Here is a 23683-nt window from a genome sequence, read left to right as displayed (position 1 = left end):
TGTAGTGTAATTCTCTGAGAGAACAAATGAAGTGAGCACTCTAATACTGAAGCCCTCTTCTTTGCTGGGCTAACATAGCATAATCAGTGGACTAGGAAGACTGTTAAATATATAAAGGATTGGTAAATGAGTGAGTAGGGGAGCAGATATAAGACAATGATTTTGATTTATGAGAAACATGGAAAAGATTGGACTGTTGGTCCTTGAATTTGCCAAATCTTTCATCATAAAGAGAAAAAGAAAAGTTAGGAAGATGAATGTGCAAGCAGTAGTGTTACAGAGATGCCTTTCCTCTCAGGTTCAGAAAGCAATATACATAACAATCTGGGAAAAGACAGACACCATCAAGGGAAACAAATACAGGTATGAAATTGCAAAGGTCCAGGGAAAACTTTTTTTGAGCTGTCAATTGCAAAGTCAATCGTAGATTGATCTTTCTAGTTTTGCATTCCATTAGCAACCTTCTACCTTTATGGTGAAGAAATAGCAAAGAGATCTATCTGTCTCACACATCCAGAAAAACAGAACCAAAGAGCTAATGAATGGTCTGCATGGAAAAGTCACAAAGGATTTGTACTCTGCCTGATGAAGGACTAGTAACACAAACTCTTAAGTCTTTCACTTGTGTGAAGGACAATTATGAATAGTAAAGGATGAGAGGCATGAAGGAAGTATCACAAAAAAGGAGAAGCTTTAAATAAGAAAGCATAAAGGTAGAAAGGAGACAGAAAGGACACAGCACAGAAGAAAACATTCACTGAAAGTAAAGGGAGATGAATGATGGTAGCGACATATTAATGAAGTTTATCTTCACAGGGAATGGACTTGTGGATAACTTCTGCTCTTGAACATTGAGCAAAATGTCTTCAATTTTTTTTAGTGCATAATTTGAAGAATGGGTCAAGAATTATCACATAATGCCCCTTTCTACTTTTCTTCCCTTTGATATGTTTCAGAGGTGGAGCACTTAAAAAGGGGAAAAAATAGAGTTGGCAGGCTTCAATTACCTGAATCATTTCATCCTAATGTTTTGATTTTGAAGGCTTGAAATTTTCCTTGTCTACAACTGGCAAAAATATCCATCAAAGGAGCAGGAGGTCAGGGGGCAATTTCTGCCTATGCCATATCTGCCTCGGATGCAAGTGCCCAAGTGCAAGTGCTACGATAAGTTGTACTGTCTACCCACATAATACTGCACCAACAGTGAAGATCACAAGACTCATCAGGGGAGAAAGACAACTGTAGGCTTGTTGGTAACTTATTTGACAAAAGAAAATATGAATTTTATGTGAAACACTAAATAAAACAGCCCTGAGAGACCAGAACCCAGCAGCAGGTAAGCTGTATGGGGCAGAGGAAGCAAAACAACAGTAAGTAGTAATAGATTATGTATAGCGATCATGTTTCTGTATCTTACCTTGACACAAAATTAGCAAAATTTTCCCTAAACTATGTGGCAGTTCTTATTTTGTCTTTCACCCTATAGCCAGTCTGCATGGTACTAAGAGGTAACAGGTAGAAAAGCTGTTATTTTATTTACAGCTATGCACAGTTTGCTATTGGTTTTATCTAGCTGAATGATTAATAGCTGCAGTAAGCCCATACTTAATATTCAATTTGTGTTTTTAAGTAGAAGATAACAGACAATTTGAGGAAAAAAGATTAAATGTAAAAGGCCCATCATGTGAAACCTTTCACCTGGAGTGACAATAATTTAATTTGCATAAAGACCAGATAAAATCGGTTTTTCAAGGTTGAAGACCATGAAGCTGATGAAGAATAATTCACTTTGCATGAGCTAGCATAAGGCTGAAGAGCAGCTGTATTTTTCTGTGGCAACCACAGTCTGACCCATAGGAGCCAAAAAGGACTGCTGGCCTTTCACTGGGCTTTCAGAGCGTGGAACTTATTTTTCATGTACAAATGCCATGACAGAGATGGCTCAAAGCCATCCCCAGAAACAGTGGCATTGATGAGGCACGGGGGGGAGAGAAGTCTCAGGCAGAGACCTATCTGAGTATGCTAGTGAAGAAAGTCAGCAGGCTTGAGAGAGGGTCGAGTGGCTGGGAAAGGCTCACGGGTTCCTCAGATGAGGGTAGTTGTAGGCAGTGGAATTTTTGGGTAGGGAAAATGTGGAAAAGGGTTTCTGGTTTGGCAATGGATTGTTTCTCTCCTCCCTGACCATCTGCTTTCACTCTGTCACTACCACTAAGGAGATCCTATGACACAGAATTCTTCATGCAGATTATTTTTATACATTTTAAAAATGTGGCTTAGGATTTTAAAAGAAAATTTTAGTGTAACATCTTGGACATTTCTTCTTTTTTTGAGAGAAGCAGTTTATCACATCAGTCAGTACCTAAGAATTTCATTCTTTTGCTATGTTCCCTGTTCAAATAACTTCTGTCTTGAAACTGATCTCAGTTCTTTATGTTCCTTCAGCTTTGTAAATGGGAGTTTCAGCCCACATGGTCTATCGCTTATCTGTGGGACCAGAGCAGGAAAAAGTAAAAGCACATTTTAGAGTCTGGTTATCACATGGCAGTGTAAACTATGGATTCTTGTAAATTTTATGGGTTGTTTATAGTACCTTTTAAAAATACTTCATTGCTTCAGAAGCAGCTGATACTGTTATTATGTCTTTAATTTTCACCTGGAGATACGCTAGTGGTTTTCATATAGTGCTTTACAGCTGAAGCTATCTAAACAGCTCTGCTACAGATGTTACCTCTAATGTTAAAGTTAAGGTGCTTTGCATTTTTGCATGGTTTAGTTCAGCAGCATCCATTGCTACCAAGATAAGAAGTAAGTGCAGGTATTTTGTACGTTACATGACAGTCAGTCTCTGAAACAGGCATACACCTGGCTTTAGCTGCAGCAAACATTATTCAATTTCTCCTTCTTATCCATCTATCTGTCAAAAAGTTACTGACCCTGTGAATATGACACAAGATGCAAACATATTGTGGCTTCTAAGAGTGCAACCTGCTAACACCATTGACAAACTAACAGGAGTTGATTTGCTTACATTTCTAGTCTGAGTTTATTGTGAATGAAATCATTACAGTTCAAGGGCAGCCCTGTTAATTAAGTCCCATGTGCCACAATACAGGTGCTGGGGACTCCAGCAGGATGTGGGGAGGGAATCTCTTCTTTCCTCACAGACCATTTGGGATCCCTCCCTGCACTGGCAAAAACCATTTCTGTGTGGACATATGGAGTGGGAAAGAGCCAGTTCTGCACATACAGGGACTCCATACTTGGGACCCATGGCAAAGATTTAGCAACAGCTACCCTCAAGGTCGAAACAATACCCAGAGAGACTAGAGATGGATGAGCTGCTATGAGCTTTCAACAGAGCAAGGGGCTCAAATCCTTTTTCCCTTTCCCATTACTTAGTCTCACTGAAGAAAGCTGATTTAATTCAGGTGTTGGTCATGGAGGAGAGACATTTTTCCTTCCATGCTATCTATTAAAATAACAGAAGAGGAATAATACTGTAAGATCTTATCTGTAGGTGTTGACCCCTACGGAATAAGACAGGTAAAGGAGGGTGGGTTTAAAGCTTCAGAAAATCTTGATGTGGATCCTTCTTTGTATCCATGATCTGTGTCTCTTTCCTCCCTCTGATATTCTACCTGCAGCTGTGGCAACAGAGGCCACACAGAGGCATTATGTAACTCCTGGGGTTAAGTGTCCTTTACTGTGACCGCTGAGTTAACAGTCCTTAGAAGTAAGGCATCATGTGAGACCCTTAGAGGTGTGGGGGTTTATAAAGGTAGTTCCTAGTCCTCTTGGCTGTAAAACAGTTGTCCTGCATGAGTACTGAAAAGGCTATCAACCAACGAAAATTAAATGAACCCAAAATGGATGACCTAGGAGAGAAAAAAAATAATCTCTTCTGGTTTTCCAACTAATCTGACTTGGCTTTTTTATTTTTCATTCCTGCCCCACCCTCTCCCCCCCCCCCCTTTTTTTAAAAAAAAAAGTTGAATGTTTTTTATTTGTAATAATAATTTGATGAACTTATAGTGTGAAAGCAACCAGTAGACCAGTACATCTCTCCATCTTCAGGCATAATCGTTCACACTTATGCATGTCAAGGACACGCATAAGCTTTGGTCAGTGCTGTGGTGTAAAACACAAAGCAGAAAATTAGCACAAATAATCACTGGCACTGAGATCAAGGTGACTGCAGGGCTCTTAACCTCTTGAGAGTTATTCCTTAGCAACCCAACAACCTGTATTATGGAGGCTGCAGGAAATCACTTGCATGGTGTTGAATACCAAATAGTCAGCAAGTCGGAAGCAGAGAAAGGTTTAAAAGAGCCTGTGAACTGGTGGAGTCAGCAGTTTCCTAATGGCACTGTAAACAGGCAGATTACTTACAAACATATGCCATCTCTGCAATATTAACAACAGAACTGTGTGCATGATGATGCTATTAAAACAAAAGACAGTAAAAGACTGTAATGCTCACACTGAGGCAAAGAAAACTCATCAGCAAAGTGTATTTCTGACAAAAGTCATGGTTCCTTTTTCTGACCTAGTATCACCAAGATAATCTTGTCCGACTGTCTTTTTTTTGCTTCAGTTCACACTATGCCTGCTTTAAATAATGCATGCCTGAGAACAAAGGATTCCTCAAAGACCATATTTTCAGATGCTGTACATATTCAGATTTCCTATGCACAACAGCAGTTGCACATGTCAATCAGGCAAATGCAGAATTAAGCCTCTGTGTCTTGAAAATAAGCCTATAGATGTTATTATGTCTTTATTTATCTGATGATGTTGTATGTTGAAAATATGTACAGTGTAGCCTTCTGTTCTATGCCACAAAAGATTTTTTTAAACTAATCATCACATCCTCTTTTAATTTACTCAGCTCCAAACACTAGTGAGTATAACTGACTTCAGTTGAGTTATTCTGACTTCAGAATAGTTAATGCAGAACAGAGCAGAAATAGCTTCTGTTATTTACATGGCAACAAGAATTTCTGTCTTGCATGTGAGTCACCCTTAGCTAATACCTCTTTTTCTTTCTACAGGTACAAAGATGTATTTGTAAATCATAAATGTTGACAAACCAGGCATAATGTATCTTAATTCAATTGACAGTGCTATCACCATTTATACTGTCAATTGCTTCTTTGTTGTCAGGGCTGGATAAAAATATTAAATACAAAAGCAATATTCCTTCAATCAAACTATTTTTAGGAGACACATATCAACCTAATGGTTGAAACTAGTATTCCAGTCACTTGTAAAATCATTTCTCTTGTCATGTAGAAAGAGTGCTAGAAATTGTTCCTGTTGAGTGCAAAAGAGAATCAGTCTAAACTGACGTGATATGAAAAAAGGAGCGGGTGAGGATAACTAGATGATTTAGAGAACGAGCATTGGGAGAGAGAAACTTCCCCTGTTAGAAGATCAGTCAGATGGCAATGACTTTCATGAGCTATTGAAAAACAAGGTGGAGATTTCAGGCCACTTTTCAGTGGTTGGTTATCTACATTCCCCAAAGACAAGAATTAAATTGGTTGGCTGAATCCCACCTTTACTTCAGAGATAACTCCATTTTAGTTAAAGCTGAGAATGCTGATAGAAGTGGAAGGACACTTCTGTTTTGCAGTTCAGGCTGTATATTCTGCAAAGAGAATATTCTCCAGAGCCTGGTTTTTGCTGACATTTTCAAAAGACAAATTTTGTCAGGGATTCCTTCAACTTACATATTCTTGGAGGCTTACAGCAAAAAAGAGGAAGTCAGAAGAAGAAAAGTGATTGCAGAAAAGTATTTTTCAGTCAGTTTCCATAATGTGGTTATGAGGGCAAGTAGGTATAGTTAAAAACAAAAAAATAATTACCAAAATCCCCAGACACTTGTCACAAAATGCCAAAATGATTGAACATAACCTACTATTTGTATATTTCAATTAAAGATCTATTTTCACAGTAATTTTGTAACCATAAGTTAATAAAGGTTTTATTCTAACTCTATACATGTTCATTCAATTAATAAGTGCAATATAGAGTTGTTTGGTTTTTTTTCCTTAGGTGGGGGAGAAGTATGGAGCCAAGTTTCAAAAAGTACAGAAAGGAATGTAGTATGGTAAATGGGGAATTTTTTTCTGCAAAACTGAAAAGTTTTTGGCAAATCTAATCTGAAGAGGTACATCTTGTCCAAGCAAGATGTGTATACATAAAAAGCTGGCATACAGTATTCCGTTTTCCTTCAGAGTAACTTTCTGCAGGCACTAGGCTGAATTTATTTGCAATATGATTAGGCTGTATTTTTTTCTATCTTCAGATACATCCCTTCTGTACCTTTATCCTCTCCCCTAAGAACTATTTTCCCAATGAAATATATTTTGGGAAAACAGTTGAACTTACTCTCCAACCTGAATTTTAGGCAAAACTTGTGCAAATATTCAAAGTTGTACATACATAATCAGGTAGTTAGTCACTTACACTCTCCTGTAGAGGATTAAGCAAAGCTTGTGAAGTACAGGATAGCAAACACATGAAGATCAATATTCAGACTCCAGCAATCAGTTGGTCTGGGAGCTGTTTATGGCAGCCAGATGGGCACAAGTGATGCAGGGATTTCAAGGCAAAATTAAACTCCACCGATTTTTGGTACAGCTAAGTGCTAAGTATCAGAATTGCTCCTAACAAAAACTACTTACTGTGGCTGCAGGGGCAGTCTATGCTTAACACTGTTAGCCTGATGCTTTTTAGAAAAAAAATAAATAGTAGGTTTTGTATGTAAAGAAACTTGAGTGAATCTATCTACTGTCTCCCTGGCCTTTCTACTCCTCCTCTTACTTTAGATGACAGAAAAATAATTTAATCTCCAATTATTCATGTTTCCTGCAGGAACATTTTATAGTAAGGTAATGAAAAAGCTTTCCAGTGGCCTAACAAGAGGCCTAACCGTTTCCCAAGGCGTTCTTTAATTGTATAGAGTGACTGGGAAATTCTTGATGTCCATACAGTATTTTTTTCTTAGTACAAAAGCAATGAGTCCTGCCTCTTATAAATGTGTTTTAAATTCAGTGTATTCAAGCTACTACTGTCAAACCATACACATGATTGATTATCCAATTTATTAGTAATATTGTATACAGTGCAGGAGTGTCATTTAACTTGGTTTGACAAGTACAGAAGACTGTCATTGACAGGTGTAGGAATAAGTGATGGCTTTAGGCTTTAAAGTGTTTCTAGAGCATTTCACTGAACAGCAGATTGATAAATTAAAATCACAGTGGTAGCACTGGAGCTGAAAAACTAACCACTTAAGATTGCAAAAACAGGTCTCTGAAAACTTCATGTACTCTTCAGAGAAACACTGAATGAAACAGAAAAGCACAGTTCATGAAAGATTAATCAATTACAGCATGAAAATGTCAGAGTTTATGCAAAGAAAAATATTTCTAGAGAATTGCAACACATGCTTTCCTCTTTTCAAACTGTCAGAAGACTTAAATTTAATTCTCTTCTCATTTACACTACATTTACTGATGTAATATAATTGTTTTGGATTGAGCAACATTTAAACAATGTATAAACCAGCAAAATGGCTACATGAAAGGGACCATAACTGTCAGTGTCCTAAGTACAGCTTATGTAAAACAAGACATACTGTTTGTTTTTCCAAGAGTGTGCTTTGCAAGTGAAGTTACAATATAAATGGAAATACCAGATGCTGTGAATCTAAGAAAGCATTCTTGTACTCATTGTTCAATATTTTCAATACTCTTGACCCACTGTGCAATGATTTCTATGGTAAATGTATACAGGAAGTGCTTCCGACACAAAGGAGATTCTTCTTTATCCGAGCACAGGACTAGGCTCAATTCTGGTCTGGTCAGAGATGAGTGGAAAGGGGGGTTGTGCATCACACAACCAGTTGTGTATCCTCTAGACCAGTGCTAGCTATGCTGACTACACTGACAAATCTGTGCCTCCTAGTACTTCAGTGCTCTGGAAGGGCCTACGACCGTTCTTTTTCTGTACACAGAGTAAAGAAATCAAGATTGCTTTTCTGTAAGGGAATAAAAAGTCACAAAACAAAGGAATTCCTAAAATATCAGTGAAAAGACCTTTCGATTTGCAGAAGAGCATTCAAATGTCACCACTCTGAACTACCTCACTGTAAATCCAGAATAAAGCTGTTGAAATCAAGGGATCGGATATAATTATTTTTCTTAAACGTATGTCTGGATTTTTTCATTATATTCATTCTCATAAAAGAAAGTGGATTTTTGTCCCAGGTGACTCACCCGAGTGTAGTATGTGGCAAAACAGACTGGTGGCTTGCTGTGGTATTGTTATTGCAGTTTTCCTATACAGTTTTGGATGTATGGTAGAGCTACGGATTTCTTGTCACACACATATGACATGAGTACAAATCACCTAGCTGAAAGTGTTCTACATATCCTTTCTAATTTGCAAATAAATATTGTTTGACAGCAAAGGACTTTCTTCCCTTAGGGAACCCCCATATGGGTTTCTTTTGCCTGATACTATCTCAGCTGACTTGCGAGGCTGGCTGCTTGGCATCTACAACTTACCTTAGGCATGGCCTGCCTTGGAGGGAGCATAGACACACTTTCCTATCTGCAACAGGCAAGGTCTGAAGTTCTTGTGCCTGTGTTTTTTGAAGAATATCTTTTTTTGCTTAGGGAGGGATCTTTCTCAAGTTTCCTCATACAGTTGTGTTCCTGTCTTTCTGGGCATGCAGGGAAGAGTGCAGTCTGGGTACTCTCCTGCTTTACTCTGCCTGATACATTTCAGTTACCTCCACACTCTAAGGGCTTGTTCCACTCCCTGGTTCACTGTCAGGGCACCCAACAATATGGGGTATAAATAATTTCCTCTCTTTCTCATTCAAGATTTTTTGATGAGCACATCTGATGTAAACTCTGATCAGGTTACATTTTTGGCTTCAGGTTTAACCTGGTTTTCCCCGACTCTAAGCTCCTTAAAATGCAGTAGTCACATTTTGTAAAACACGTTGTAACCTTTCTCAAACATTTGGTAGCATTACTGATGTTAACTTAATGGTCCACAATCTGACTACTATATTTAAAAAACCCAACAACCCACAATAAATTTGGGGAGTATGTATTTTATATGATTTTCTTTTCACCTTTTCCCTTGCATTCCCTGGGTGTCACAGGACCTCTGATGGAGACTCCTTCATATCACTGTATAAAGCTCTGAAAAAACAGTTACACAGATGCACACTTTGACAGCTTGCTTGCAGCAGGTGGGCAAGTTTCATTATCTTATTGTTATTATCTGTTAAGAACATAATACCAGTATTTGTGCATAAGATATCACATTCAATGGCTATAACACTAGAATTAAGAATATCTTGTATCCTGCTTGGGGAGAACATTTACAAATGTTTCATTATTCTTTTCTGCAAAAGTGATTCTATGTTCGTAAAAATTAAATATTAATGCATTCAGATTCTCATTTAGAATGTCATTCATCACTCTTAAATAAGACAAAATAACCATCCTGGTTTTTAGACAATGTGTATATCCATCTTTTCCACACAGATTAATTTCGCAAAATTTTAGATAGTAAGAAAATGACTGCACAAAAGAGGGCTTATGGAGCTTTATGCTTCCATTATTGCCATTTTCTGTAACATGTGTCCCTAGATCAAGTGGTCACAGTCCCTGTCAGATTAGGGCTTTGCTTGCACTGGTATGCATCAGTCTAGTAAACATTTATAGAAAGTTTCAAGTGTTTTATCACTGTGGGAAACGCACATTAGAAGTTAACAATACAGATGCATCTTAGACTAAATTTGGTTTTATGCAGTCTACTGAATTAAGCTACCATAACAATTTAGTGCTGAGAATTGCCTCCAGCACCTCTTCCCCAACCACAAGACTGTGAAGGAATTAAAACTGTTAGGTTCTCTGTCTTCTCCTTTCCCCTCCCTTACCTTCTTGCTGAACTCTCACACAATTTTTGCTTTCTCCCAGCAAAACTGCATTACTATTACTCACCGTTATGAGACTTACATGACTGGAATTTTATTTTTCTGTGAATGCTCTACACAGCAAGACAGTTTTATAGCATATAAAGTATCAGCCAGAACATGAAATACACCTATTTCACTACTGACACCTAGACAAAGTCTGCTTGAAACCAAATTGTATTTGATTCCAGATACAAAGTGTAATCATGATTAATATGTGTGTGTATGTGAAAAGAAAGATTAGTTTTGTGAGGAAACAAAGCCTTATTTGATATCTTTCAGGTTCCTCCACCTCTCCTAAAGGAATGTGAATGCTTTGGCATAATACTGCTATATAAGCCACACTAACGACCTCCAGTTTTGCTTCACTAACTTCACTGTCTGAGAAGATGTAGCTTCCATTTCTATACTATATCCTTTGTGCACCAAAAAGGGATAGAGCTGCAGAACAAATTACATTCCTTGAGAAATGCTTAAGTTTAACTTCTTTGTGTATCGATCCTAATTTCTGTGAGGGTGTTCACTATTTTCAGGTAATCAACAAATAGTTCATAGGAAAAATGCAGTCTGAAAGATGGTATTTTTTCATTTGGACTATTTGTTGTCCATAGTACACCTGGAAACCTACCTGTAGTTTCTGCCCCTTGATTTAGACGGCAAGAGAATAAACAAGGCTATACCTAGTAGGTACTTTTCAGCAAATAATTGCTTCTGGTAAAAGCCATCCAGAGGGACATTGGCAGGCTTGTAGATGTGGGCCCATGCAAACCTCATGAAGTTAGGCCAAGCGCAAGGTGCTGCACATGGGTTGGGACAATCCCAAGAACAAATACAGGTTGGGCACAGAATGGATTTGAAACTGCCCTGAGAAAGGCTTAGGGGGTGTTGCTGGATGAGAAGCTCAACATGATCGGGCAATGTGTGCTTGCAGCCCAGAAAGCCAACTGTATCCTGGGCTGCATCAAAAGAGGCATGACCAGCAGGTCGAGGGAGGTGATTCTCCCCCTCTACTTCACTCTAATGAGACCTCACCTTGTTGCAGCACTAGCAAGACTAGGTGGTTGCAGCAAGGCTTTTACCATCACATACCAGGTTAACCTCAACAAGTAATTCCTGCACCTTACCTCGGCACAGCCACCAATCCCCTGCAAGGTTTCAAAAATGCATCTACTGTCTGTGCTGTTTCTCCATCCTCTTCAGGCCAGTCCACCCTGCTTCTTGCCTCTGCTGTGTCTGGAATCTTCATTCTTCAGGGTCCTCTTCCAACCAGCCTCACCTCATCCGGGCCCCCTGCTTCTCCCAGGGCCTCTCCTCATCTCTCCTACATCCAGGGCATTGTCTGTCCTCTCTCTGCTTCTTCCAGGTCTCTCTTCATCCAGTACTCCTTGCCCCTACCCCTTAGAGCTATTTAACTACTTAGCAGGAACCAGCTACAGCTGCACATTATCCATGTCAGCCAACCCACCACCCCTGAAGCCAGCCCACAGCTGTATATTATCAAGGTTAATTAGCCTGCCTTCATTCCTCTATGTCACCTGGAGTGCTGCACCTAGCTGTGGGGTCCCTAAGATAAGAAGGACATGAACCTGTTGGAGTGAGTCCAGAGGAAGGCCACAAAGATGATCAGAGGGCTGGAGAAACTCTCCTATGAAGACAGACTGAGAGGGTTGGGGTTGATTCAGCCTGGAAGCGAGAAGGCTCTGGGGACACCATATAGTATCCTTCCAGTACATAAAAGAGGCCTACAAGGAAGCTGGAAAAGGGATTTTTTTACTAAGGGTATGTAAGGATAGGACAAGGGGGAATGGTTTTAAACTGAAAGAGGGTAGATTTAGATTAAGGAAGAAATTCTTTACTGCGAGAGTGGTGAGACCCTGGCACAGGTTGCCCAGAGAAGCTGTGGATGCCCCATCCCTGGAAGTGCTCAAGGCCAGGCTGGATGGGGCTTTGAGCAACCTGGTTTAGTAGAAAGTGTCCCTGCCCATGGCAGGGGCATTGGAACTAAATGGTATTTGAGGGCCCTTCTAACCCAAACCATTCTATGATTCTATGAAAATTCCTCACTTGCTGGGACTTATAGGTGATTTCTGGTGGCTATCTGGGTGGTTATGAAAATGTTTTACACAAGTAGTTAGCTTGTGGATGACAGCTGGTTCAGTCTCTTATCCTTACTCCTGAGAGTAAGGGCTACAGGACTCAAATGTGAGAGAGTTCAGAAAGGCTTATTTTTGTAGAAAGCATTAGAGGCAATGGAACAGAAGGAAAAAAAAAATCAGCAACACTATGTTTGTTGGAAATTGGTTTGCACTTTTTAATTTAAAGAAATGCTTTAGCATTAGCTACAGTCACTACCATAGCAATATAAACTGTCAGTTGCTGGTCATGCATGACAGATCCACTCTGATATTTCTACTTCACATTTGAAGCACACTCTCCAACTTTTAATTCTACTCTAATATGTGGTTCTGAAGGATTTCTTTTTATTGAACAAAACTGATCCCTACTTGCACTCAGAAGCAACACTGAAGACTTTACAAATAAAATTGAAGCATAGTAATGAATTTTTTACTGATAAAACTCTTAGCATACAATTGGCAAGACACAATGTGACCTAATTTCTATTTATTTTTGTGTACATAATCAGCAATATTTTTACAACTTGCTACACCTGTGTGCACACCCCCACGGGAGTGTGTATGGCTGATGTTGACAAAACTGCACTTTGGTTTGCAGAATGATAAAAATTTTAAGAACCCAGCTTGAACCTGAGATAAAACCATCCCTAAAGTGAATGGATAACTACAGAATGCTTTTGAACTGCAATTCATAATTAGAACTAAAGAAAAAATACCCAAAAAACAAAATGACCAAAATCAAGACCCTCCTTCTTGAAATCAACATCAGTTTGGGCCAAACAGAGGCTATTGAATATGACCCTAAATACCCTCAACAAATTCCTGCTTATTTTCAAATTAAGGCATGCAAAGGCATTATACCAATGTAGTTGAAAAGTGTTTTGTAAATAAGGTCAGATCCCAGATTAATCTAAATTTGTAGAAAACAACCTATGATATAATTATTTTTACTAGTTGAAAGCTTGCCTAATATGAGGACATATCCTGATTTTGTTTTATTTTGAATGAGGGTTATACTATAGTGTGCTAATACACAGCTGAACCATCTGATAAGGCAAGATGTGGGTTGTTGTCCCTTAGTATCATACACAAGGCTATCAACAGAGCAACACTAAAGACATTGTCTCCTAGCCCGAAGCTTAATATCTTTAAAAAAAATCTTTAACAAACATGAGAAAAATACAGGAGCTCCAATTTGCTCTGTCAGCAATTCTTCTCTCTGACATGCCTCTTTCTGTACTGCCTCCTCTCTTAATACACTTCACACCGTGGGACGGGCCATTTTCCTGATTTCACAGAGGGTGCTCAGAGGCTGAAAGTATCACTATACATGCTACGTGTCCAACAGTTAATGTGGCTTCCCTGACTATTTATAAAGCTGGAAGGCACTTCTATAAGGTATCTGGTTCAGGCTTCTACCCAGCAAGATAGACCCATGGCTAGACCAGGTCAGCCATGGCTTTACCTAGCTGAGATTTAGAAACCTCAGCAGATGGAGGCTATACAAGGTCTCTGAAGGACATCTTCCATTTCTTCCACGATTTCAACTCTGGTGGTGCAGCTCTCTTTGGGACACAACACTTTAGTGAAATTATCAAAATTTTAAATGATATAGAATCAAGAAAAAAATTCTTCCCTCTTCCCATTGCTATTCATGGTAGTAACCTTCATTGTTAGGGTTGTACATTACCCCTCAACACAAAACCTAGGACAGGGAAGAGAAAGGATGGTCCCATTTAAACTCAGAAAGGGCACTTAAATACTGCGGTAAGAACACATGAATAGAAAGGAGAACGTGCCCCTTTTTGTACATTTCATAATTTTACATTGCAAAGAGAAAATAGTTATTTAAAAAACATCTAGGTAGTACTATCTTCTTTCTTCTGCCTCCTTAATTTTCTTCATCCTTACCCAACCTAGCCAATTGGCCAGTGTAGTTAACACTGTTTTACTTGTGCCTTGTTCCTTGATGTGTTCCCTTTGCCTTTAAAAACCAGAAAGATAATAAGAGAATAAAACTAAATTAAAACCTATGGTACTGCTCTTGATGGGGCTTTTTACAAGAGTGTCAAAGTTTAAAACACCCAGCCATTTCAGAAAGAAAATATATACAGGGACTGGTGCAGAGCAATAACTTTTGCAGCAAGGCCAGTTGCTAATTGGTATTGTGATCATGGGTGGTCGGACTCCAAAGAAGAAATCTCTTTTACTGAGAAGCTGCAAATTATATTACTGCAGAAGGGTGTGAAGTGGACTTTCAAGTAAAAGCTAGCATAGAAGTACTGATTGTTCTTTCTGTGGTTTGGTCTTTTAAGCATATATTTCTTTTTGCTGTCCCACCTTTCTCCTTTAGCACAAGTGCAAGTAACAGGTAGATAGACCAATCTCAGATTTTGCTTGCTAGTGAAAAGGATTAAGCTGATTTCAAAGTGGAATCAGAGTGATCAGCCATCAGATCCTCTCCGAGTATTTGTAGCTCGTTAAGAACTTAATATTAAGAAAGGTCTTGACTGTTACTATCATAAAATGTAGTAAAAATAACACAGAAAAGCAAGGAGTAAATACAGATTGTCTGATTTCAACAGCATTATAGCAAATTTGAAAATCAAAATACCAAACCTCATAATTATTATATCTTTCAATATATTTATCAAGGCAGAGATGTAAATTAAAGCTTCTTTGTAATGATCTGGAAACTTGTGAAAATAAATAAAGTCTTTTTTTGTCTAAAGGGTGAAAGACTGTCTTGATTTTCAGATGTGTTCAGATATGAGTAGGGAGCTAGGTCTCATTTATGAAACAGTTTCACATACCTGTTAGGCTGCCACAGTAAGCTGTGCATATTTACAGAAGCCCATAGAGACTGGTGAGCCAAGATGCTATCTCGGTACATCAGAAATAGGAAATAAGAATACTGTAACAACACAGACCTCTCTAAACATTGTTTTCTGTAACTCCTGTATCAGTGACTGCTGTCTGGGGAAAACGCAGTGAGTTTAAAGTAACTACTGTTGTTCCACAGTGAGGTTCCATACCCAGCAAATATTTTCCATCCTCCCTCCATTTTCCATTGTAAGAAAATACCTCCCTTTTTGCCTCTTTGCATAGTCCTTTCCCCTGGATTTTTCTGTCTGTTCTTATGTTCCTGCATCCCTGTTTATTTCCTTTAATTCCCTCCCACATCTAACATGTTTTGTTCTCCTGACTTCCTTTATGGAACATTCTCTTGTACACATTTTCCTTCCTCTAGAGAACATCCTGTTTCATACATAGGTGAGACTACAGATCTTCAGTACTGAGGAATTGTTCATCATTAACCTAGAACATAAATGACTTACATATGTACTGTTTTCCTACAATTACTAATGAAAGGGTAGTCTTGGATGACAGAAATAACAGAGAGTAAATAAAGGGAAAGGCAAATAGAATAACCAGAAGAGAAAAAAACAGTTATCTCATGCTCTGTTGCCTTTCTTAATTATTAAGCACATTGCTGCTGACGTTATTAAGGTCAGAGAGGGGAAAAAGAATTTATTAAGGTGCATGTTTGCTGAGTTTGTGGCTAATAAATGTTAACAGAATTAGGAATTTTTTTTTTTTTGGCCTGATGTATTAACCTGTTTTCTATGCAATATATATATGTGTATAGATACAGATATATATACACATATATTTCTCTGTGTGTGAAAGTGGAAGTGGTGTAGAATGAAATATATCGGTTAAATAGAGGAACCATAAAATAATTATTTAGATTGCAAATGAGTAGAAAAATAGTTCATCTGGGATTTTAAACACTGAATGACACAAAAGCACTGACAAATGCGGTAACAGCAATAGACCAACATTATTACCGTGGTTTTATAATCTCTTCTTTAGAGATATCTTTGAGCAAAAAAACTTTTTATAAATTTATAAAGCAGGGATATTCATCCACTGTTTCTGAGTTTTATAATAATGAAAAGTAGGCAGTTATAGAAAAGCTTAAGCCTTGTGGATTTTGGTAAATTGTTGTAAGAGAAGTGTATCCATAATACTGCTTGAAATTAAACCATATAGATTCTCAGCATGTTCCACATGAAGATCACCAGCTTTCCACATGTGCTATTGTCCCCCAAATCCCTCCTGTCTCTCTGCGGACTGCCCAGTCAGCCCCACAGAGCCCTTTCAGTTCCCTGACTTCTGTTTCTGGCCTCCAGGCTAAACCTCACATATAATTAAAGAGTTGGTTGTTTTAGAGGGTATTCTCTGCAAATGCAGAAGGCCTGCTGCTGCCTATCTAAGTCACAGAGCCCGAGTGGTTTTAAGCATAAGGAATTACTGACTGTCTCTAAACAATGAGTTAAAATTGTCAAGTGTGTTCAGTCCTCCCATGTCTTTCATGAAAACAGAGCTTCTGAATACCTGGCCTGAATGTGAATGAGAGTTACAAGATTATGTTCAGGCTGGCAGGTTTATTGGTTTTGTATTAACAGTGCAAAATGCATCCAGTATCTCCTCTTCTTTTTATATTTTTCCTCTGCTGAAGGAAAATTATTTTCTTAGTTATCTCTCTTCAGAAGCTGGATGGGAATGGCAGGAATAGTGTCTGCTCCTTTCACTGGTGTTATCTGATAATCAGGATGGGGGACGAGTGTTACGGGCAATTGTTGTACAGATGACATGTGGCTACATGCTGTTTTGTAGCTTATATGTCTGTAAACCCCCGCCCACTACCACACAAAACTGAGAGTGAATTGAAAGAACATGCATATTTTTGAAGTGGACTGAACATTATTCTAACAGAGCCTGCAAGGATTAGTTTTTTTTAACTATCTCACTTCTTCAGAATTGGATCCCTCAAACTAGTATTGTGAGTGCAGGATTTCCTATAGATCTTCTGCAAAATGGCCTTACAGGAAAGAAAACACTACTGAGCAAGAGGAAGAAATGTGGATGACAAATCCCAGTTGTTTGATGGTTCTTAGAACAGTTCTGCCAGAAGAAAATGAAAGAATTTTACTTTTTGTATTTTGGAAGCACTTCCTAAAGCTGAGCCCACCAAAATTCCTCCATCTCTTTTTAAGAAGTATTTGTGATTCAAAAGGCACTGTGATTAAGCTGTGATTTGGAAAATACTTTTCTGTATTTTCTACTGTCATATACTTTTGAGAAAGAGGATCTCGGTAAGGAAAGTGGTTCATACAGATCTCTAGTCTTTTTACTGAAAACATAAAAAAGTGCAGCAATTAATGCCATTTTTACTTGCATCACTCTTCTTTCTCCCATGACAGGCAACTATTCATCATGTAATAAATGTATACAATGCATTAATTTTACTTATGTCTCTCTCTGGGCCTTCCACCTAATTTTATACTGTTTATAGCAAAGAACCGATCCTGAAAAAAAAAGGAAAAAAAAGAAAAAAAAGAGTGAAAAAGTCAGCAGTTTGTATTGTGTTTTGGTTTTTTTTTAACATCTGCACAAAAGAAAGAGAAGTAGATTGAATCTCAGCTGACAACCAGATGTATAAAACATATGTATTTTCAAAGACCATTTCACCGAAGAGCTATTGTCTGCTTATCCAGAAGTAATCCCATTCTTTGCAGCTGGCAGTAGATGAATCTAAGTTCTCACTGGCCTCAAAGAAAATCAGTTCTGTTTCTTTCTCTCCCTGTCTATTCTGAATTCAACAATATGGGATATATATAATAACACCTAACAAAGAAGACAAGTTTTTTTAAAAGTTTGACAAACTTATTAGTTGCTGTGATGGATTTTCTTCCACTTCATGTGTTAAAGACTGCATGTTGTCATGAAAGCTACATACAGTTACAGTCAGATACAAAAAAGAATTAATTCAAAGAATTTCTACTGTGTAAGACAGTTACAAAATAATGATGGTTTCTCTTGGACATATAATACTATTACAGGTCTTAAAAGATGCTGCAATGGTTGTGTCTTACAAAATGAGTTTTGAATTTTATGGCTCAGACTGATGACTGATTACAAATCTACATGCAATATGATCTGGAATTTATCAAGGTTAAACTTTTACTTGCAGATTTTTATCATGAATCAGCTACCATGAATGGTTATTAACTGGATTATCAATTTAATCATCTAAAGAGAATTATAACAGTTTTGAGGGGGTAATTGTGCATCATCTTTTTTTTAAGAACAAAAAGCCAAATACGGAGAACAAATGTGGATAATTAAAAACTGTTGGCAGTTTAAACATTTTTTTTTTTAATGTTACACATCCTTTACCATAAAGGGGGATGAACTTAATATTAGCTGTCTTTCAGGTTGTCATTTTTGCAGAATCCAATTTATTATACCTCTTGACCTGCCTGGACTGTCTAGGTCTGAATTGTTCAAAGACTTCTGCATGAAGTTAATCTGATGCATTGTGAGCAGCCTTCACTTTGGTGGAGTTTTACCAGAACTGTTGCCTCTGATGGTAAAGTCTTCCAAGCACCCTGGTTATTTGCATGACTTCTTTTTTATTCTAACCCTACATGAACATGAACACTGTGTAACATGAAAAGGAAAAAATGGTCCAGACAGCTCTGTCTTGCTCAGGTTGAATACGGACACAAAACTCCAAAAGTTTGTGGAACTTTTGTTCCAAAAGTGTGGAATTAACACCTGTGGGAAGAAGCATTTTGTGCTGCTACAAGCTAACAGCCAGTGTTCAGCACTGAGATGTTTCAGCTTTCCCTAGGGATTTTTTCACTTCTAAGAGACGAAGGAAGACAACCTGTACCTCATATTAAACTGTATTCTAGCCCCAAATCATAACATTGAATTCAGATACTTTTATCTGAATAGAACACATACTTGAATTTTTGCTCCTGATTGCTACTGTTAGATACTTGCATTAAAGAAGTTAGTTACTTCAGTGCCAACCTATGGCCCTGTCTTGCACAGGGAGCAAAGAAGCATGGATTTTTCTTCTCTGTTATGCATTTTGCATAGAAGGGATAAATGGAATTTCACTTGCTAAGGGAGTACATGAGCTTTTCTCTCCCTGCATAAACTACCACAGCAAGAGATGGAGTCTGCTTCTCCCTGTAGTTGTCTGCTTTCTGACAGGGGGGAAATGTAGAGAGCTTTATGGCAAGTGCTAGAGGCCACGATGCCTGTGAAGGACCTTGAAGGCTAAAGAAGTGTGGATAACTGGCTAGCTGAAAAAAGGTCTCATAGACATAGTCCAGCTGGCTGGACAAAAATGCACATCGCTCTCAGCTTATCTGAAGTAAAGCAAAATACACTGTCTTTGGCTGTCCTTGTTACACAATAACAGGAAGATTTCGGTGGGAAAAGAATGTTGCAGGTGGGAACAGATAACTACAGAAGAGAAACAGGGGTGGACTTGGTATTTAGGCAACTAACCAATAATGAGCTTAACTTTTGTAATATGTATGAGCTAATTATAGGAAGGCATAAAAGGTGACTGTAAGAGACAATAAATGAAGTCTGCTGATCACTCATATTGAGTGACTGTGTCTTCCCTCCGTCGCGACAAGAAGAAAGAAAGTAAGATTAGGTTGGCTGAATGCTGGAAGAAAAATGGGATATGAAGCGAGGCCGGAGCGGTTGCATGATGCCGTATCTTGGCATCTGGCTGAGGACATAAAACTCACAGAGATAAGAAAGAAGAGAGGAAAAAAAATACAAGAAGTTCAGTGCATTTGTAGCTTAGTAATTAACCAATTATATGTGGCCAAGAAGTGTGTGAACAGTATTGATTAACCAATGATATATTAGTATGTTGCGCGTGAACAGTGAACGAGGATATATAAACGTGGGTTTTGGACTAATAAAAGGTCTTCTGGTTGGATTCAGAAGTCCATGTCTTCATCTCCTCAGGGAAACTGCAACGTTTTAAAAACCACTTTTCCTTTGTGGGATCTCTCATGGGAAGGCTGCAGCCCTGCACATACATGCAGAGTTCAAACTGTGACAGTCTTGAGCTCTTAGGTTGCCACACTTCATATTCCCTTCCTCCACCAAAATAATTATCAGTGGAAAAGCACCAAGCGGTTGTTAGATTAGGCACAACAAAATGAAAAAGCATAATTAGCCCCTACAGGCAGTACAATGAAAACATGGAAACAACTCTGTTGCAGAAGGTAGATGAATGAAATGCTGGTGTGCAGGACCAAGTAATATGTAGGCAACCTAATGTAATTTAGATTGATGTTTTGAGCAACTCTGGCTGCAAGAGGCATTAAGGGCACCCATGTGTTAGTCTAATTGAGGCTATGTCAGCATTTCTTCTGCAAACATTTACCGTATTTTAAAAGCCTGGTAGTTGCAGCTGCCAGTCTGGGCTAAAACCTTAGATACAGATCTTGGTACAGGAGCTCATCCTCTGAATAAAATGAAACTCCCATTTATTGTGAGACTAGGAGGAGCACCTCTTTGACTTGGTAGCAAAGAGGTGGATGTTGGCTTGAGCTCATCCTGAGAGCACAATGCTCTAAATTCTGTCTGAAGCCCTCCTTTGGGGTGGAAGAAATACAGCCGTAAAAGGCAAAAGTAGCACAGAGGCAGGGACTAATTTTTCTATCCTTATCATTAAGACTTGCAAAAAATAATTCAAGCACATTACAGGCAAACTTCTGGGAAGGTCTGGGAAGAGGCTAAGCCTATTTGCTCAAATTAGACTTCCCAGAAAGAATCCAGTTTAATGACAAAGTCACATACAATGGCTGTGTGGAGGTAACGTGGATTTACAATGGCCACCAATCAGCTGAAACTCAGACCCAAAACATAAACATAACACTTCCTCCTAGGTAGACATATCCAAATTTCCTAAAATTGCCAGCACAGTTCTTAAGACCATTACAAGAACCACAATAGTAGGATTTATTATTTTTCATCCATTGGTATTAATATAATTGCTACTGTGTCTTTATTTGCTTCCTGGATTTTTACACTTTCACATTTGCTCCTCAGCCACAATGGCATGCAACTTTTTTAATCTTAAAGCTGAAATTTTCATATAATCACATCATTTAAAAAAACAATAGAACAGCTTATAAAGAGGGGCAATGAAAGGTAATAACATAAGTGACTGAATTTAATAATGTATTTGCACTTTTCAGAGCATACAAACCAAAAGTGCACCAACACACACAATCTGACCAGCATTTAATTTATTGTTCAATAATTTTGGGGTGGTAGAAAGCAGCAGTGACAAGCAACTAATTCAAAATATACTCAAACAAACCAGTTACTTTATGCTATAGAAATCGAAATATATCTCAATCCTGCTTATGCTGATGTGTTGAGTTTCTCTGTTTATAACTGTCACACTTCCTTTGTTTGCTAACTTGGATTTGCATTTCAGAACTTGAAGTAGTTTTTTTTATCTGCAGTTAATACAACAATTTGGAAGCTACTAATTACAGAGTATAATTAATCCTTAAATAACTATTTTACATGGGATCTTTTGTCTGCAGTTTATGATTTTGGTAGCATGAAGCATGCACAGTGTTGTGAAAAAAAGAAAAATGTGGATGAAAAGACATAAAGAATATGCAGTTCTGAAAGGAAACAAGGAGTGAGAAAGGAAACTTAGGAAAGTTTTAAAGAAAGAAGCTGAAAGAAAAACTGCATGAAAAGTGAACTTCAGACTCAGAAGTAAAATACAGATACTTACCTTTAATAAATATAATGGTGTACATTATATAAGAAAATGGTACTTTTATTTTAGAATATGTCACATTTAAAAATAAGTTTTTAGAAAGATGAGTTAATAATTTTAATATCTAGACCATATAATTGTTTAAGTGGCTATGAGGCTATGAAGACAACAGCTGTAATATGCAAATCAGTGTAGTGATCTATAATTAAGGTAAAAATGTGGTATTTTTTTATTCTATGAGTTTGATTTTATTTCTGTTATTGAAGTATCACAAAAGTGTTTTTTTAAAAAAGAAACTATCAATTATTTGTTTGGGGGCTTAGACAAGTGATATAGCCAGTATTTGAAATGCTTTCTGACTGAAAGATCAGTGAAAACAAAATAATAAACCTTTCAACACAACATTTAACTCCTACATGTCTTTTAGTATAAATTTTGGTCAGTCAATAGAGGCAAAACTTAGTATTTTTTAAGAAGGGAAATATCTACAACTGCTGAGTTTATTGACTTATAACTACTTTTTCTAAGCTCAGGTATAGTACACAACCATAATGTTGAAACATGATGTTTATGCTCAACACAGGCTCATAAATTATATTGTCTGGTCATTGAATATATAAATATTCATTGAAATATACATATTCCTACTTACCCAACAGAGAGGAAAGGCTCCTTTGATTCAAGTCTGTCAAGTAAATAAGAGAAATTGTAAATATTTATTTATTTATTTATTTATTTATTTATTGTATTTCAGAACATTTATATGATGAATCTAAACCAGCCACACTCAGTATCAAATTTACTTAGTGACCAATACACAATTTAGCAACAATAGAAGGGCATGATGCATGATGCTAGGACCTTAACTAAAAAAAAAAATAAAATAATCCCATTTACCTAACTGAGCTTTGGTTTAGATATCAAATATTTACAAAGCAGCACACCTAAGCCTTTTAAATTTCACAGATTCAGATGACTTGTGTAGGTGTTTACACTGGGAGGCTAGAACAAACAAGTAATACTTTGTCTTTTTTTTTTTTTTTTCCATTTGTCATGTATGATGCTTTTTTCTTGATGGTTATGATTTAGGGAAGATATCAAATTTTTTTTTAAACTGTAAAGATAAAACTTAGTATGGGTGTAAGAAATTTGCTTATTTGATAGCTTCCACACCCATTTGTTTGCTTTCCAACATCCTCTGTTCATATGACATGATCACTTCATCATGAGAACTTCTGGCACATTTGCCAAAATCAGCCTTGTCTAGAGCTGGATGTCACTGGTTTCGTAGACCCAGAATCATGACCACTTCTAAACCCAGTTCAAAGTGTTGCTCTCCACCTCTCTGCTGTTGCTGCTGCATCTGTGAGAGTTGCACCACTGGCACACTGGTAGAAGCTTCTAGTAGTAGTTTCCACCCATCCAGCATAGATTTAAAATTCCTCATCTAGGATATTGTACTGTATTTCTGTTACAGTACCTGCAACTAGCTGTCCTTAATTATGTTGTGTGTCCCAGCTGCAATGAGTTTACTACTATCAGCCGCTTCTTAGGACTATTAGCACATGACTTTAGGGTCCTTTATAAACACATTCAAAACAAATTTGCCACTCAAATATTTGAAGAGGTTACATGACAAGCAAATGATGCAAAAGTTCTTTTTTGTGTTAATTTTCACTGAGAGGAAGCCAGACAGAACAGCAAATAAACCACACCACCCCACCCCCCCCCCCACCCCCCCCCCACCCCGTGTACTTAATGTCTTTTTGTAGCCTTTAATAAAAGTGTTTCTAACAAAGCAAAGTATGTCATAACTGGAACTGAACGTTTCATTTGTGATGACCCCTCCCATCAGAAAACAATTGAGTTCCACAACAAAATATCTGAACTAGAACTGTAAACAGGACTAAT

General features: G+C 37.8%; 1 protein-coding gene across 4 annotated transcripts in view; it reads right to left on the bottom strand.

Moving 5' to 3' along the window:
• RALYL (RALY RNA binding protein like) overlaps positions 1-23683 on the bottom strand; it is a 403990-nt gene that overhangs the window by 36898 nt on the left and 343409 nt on the right. For all 4 annotated transcript variants that reach the window (XM_040588212.1, XM_040588214.1, XM_040588213.1 and 1 more), the window contains one exon: positions 22425-22457. In XM_040588212.1, the coding sequence (XP_040444146.1) occupies positions 22425-22457 (33 nt within the window). The remainder of the gene's footprint in view (positions 1-22424; positions 22458-23683) is intronic.

This window comes from Falco naumanni, chromosome 3, assembly GCF_017639655.2.
Source record: "Falco naumanni isolate bFalNau1 chromosome 3, bFalNau1.pat, whole genome shotgun sequence".
Taxonomy (NCBI): domain Eukaryota; kingdom Metazoa; phylum Chordata; class Aves; order Falconiformes; family Falconidae; genus Falco; species Falco naumanni.
Note: the sequence above shows the minus strand (reverse complement) of the source record. Positions and strands in the feature narration are given on the sequence as shown.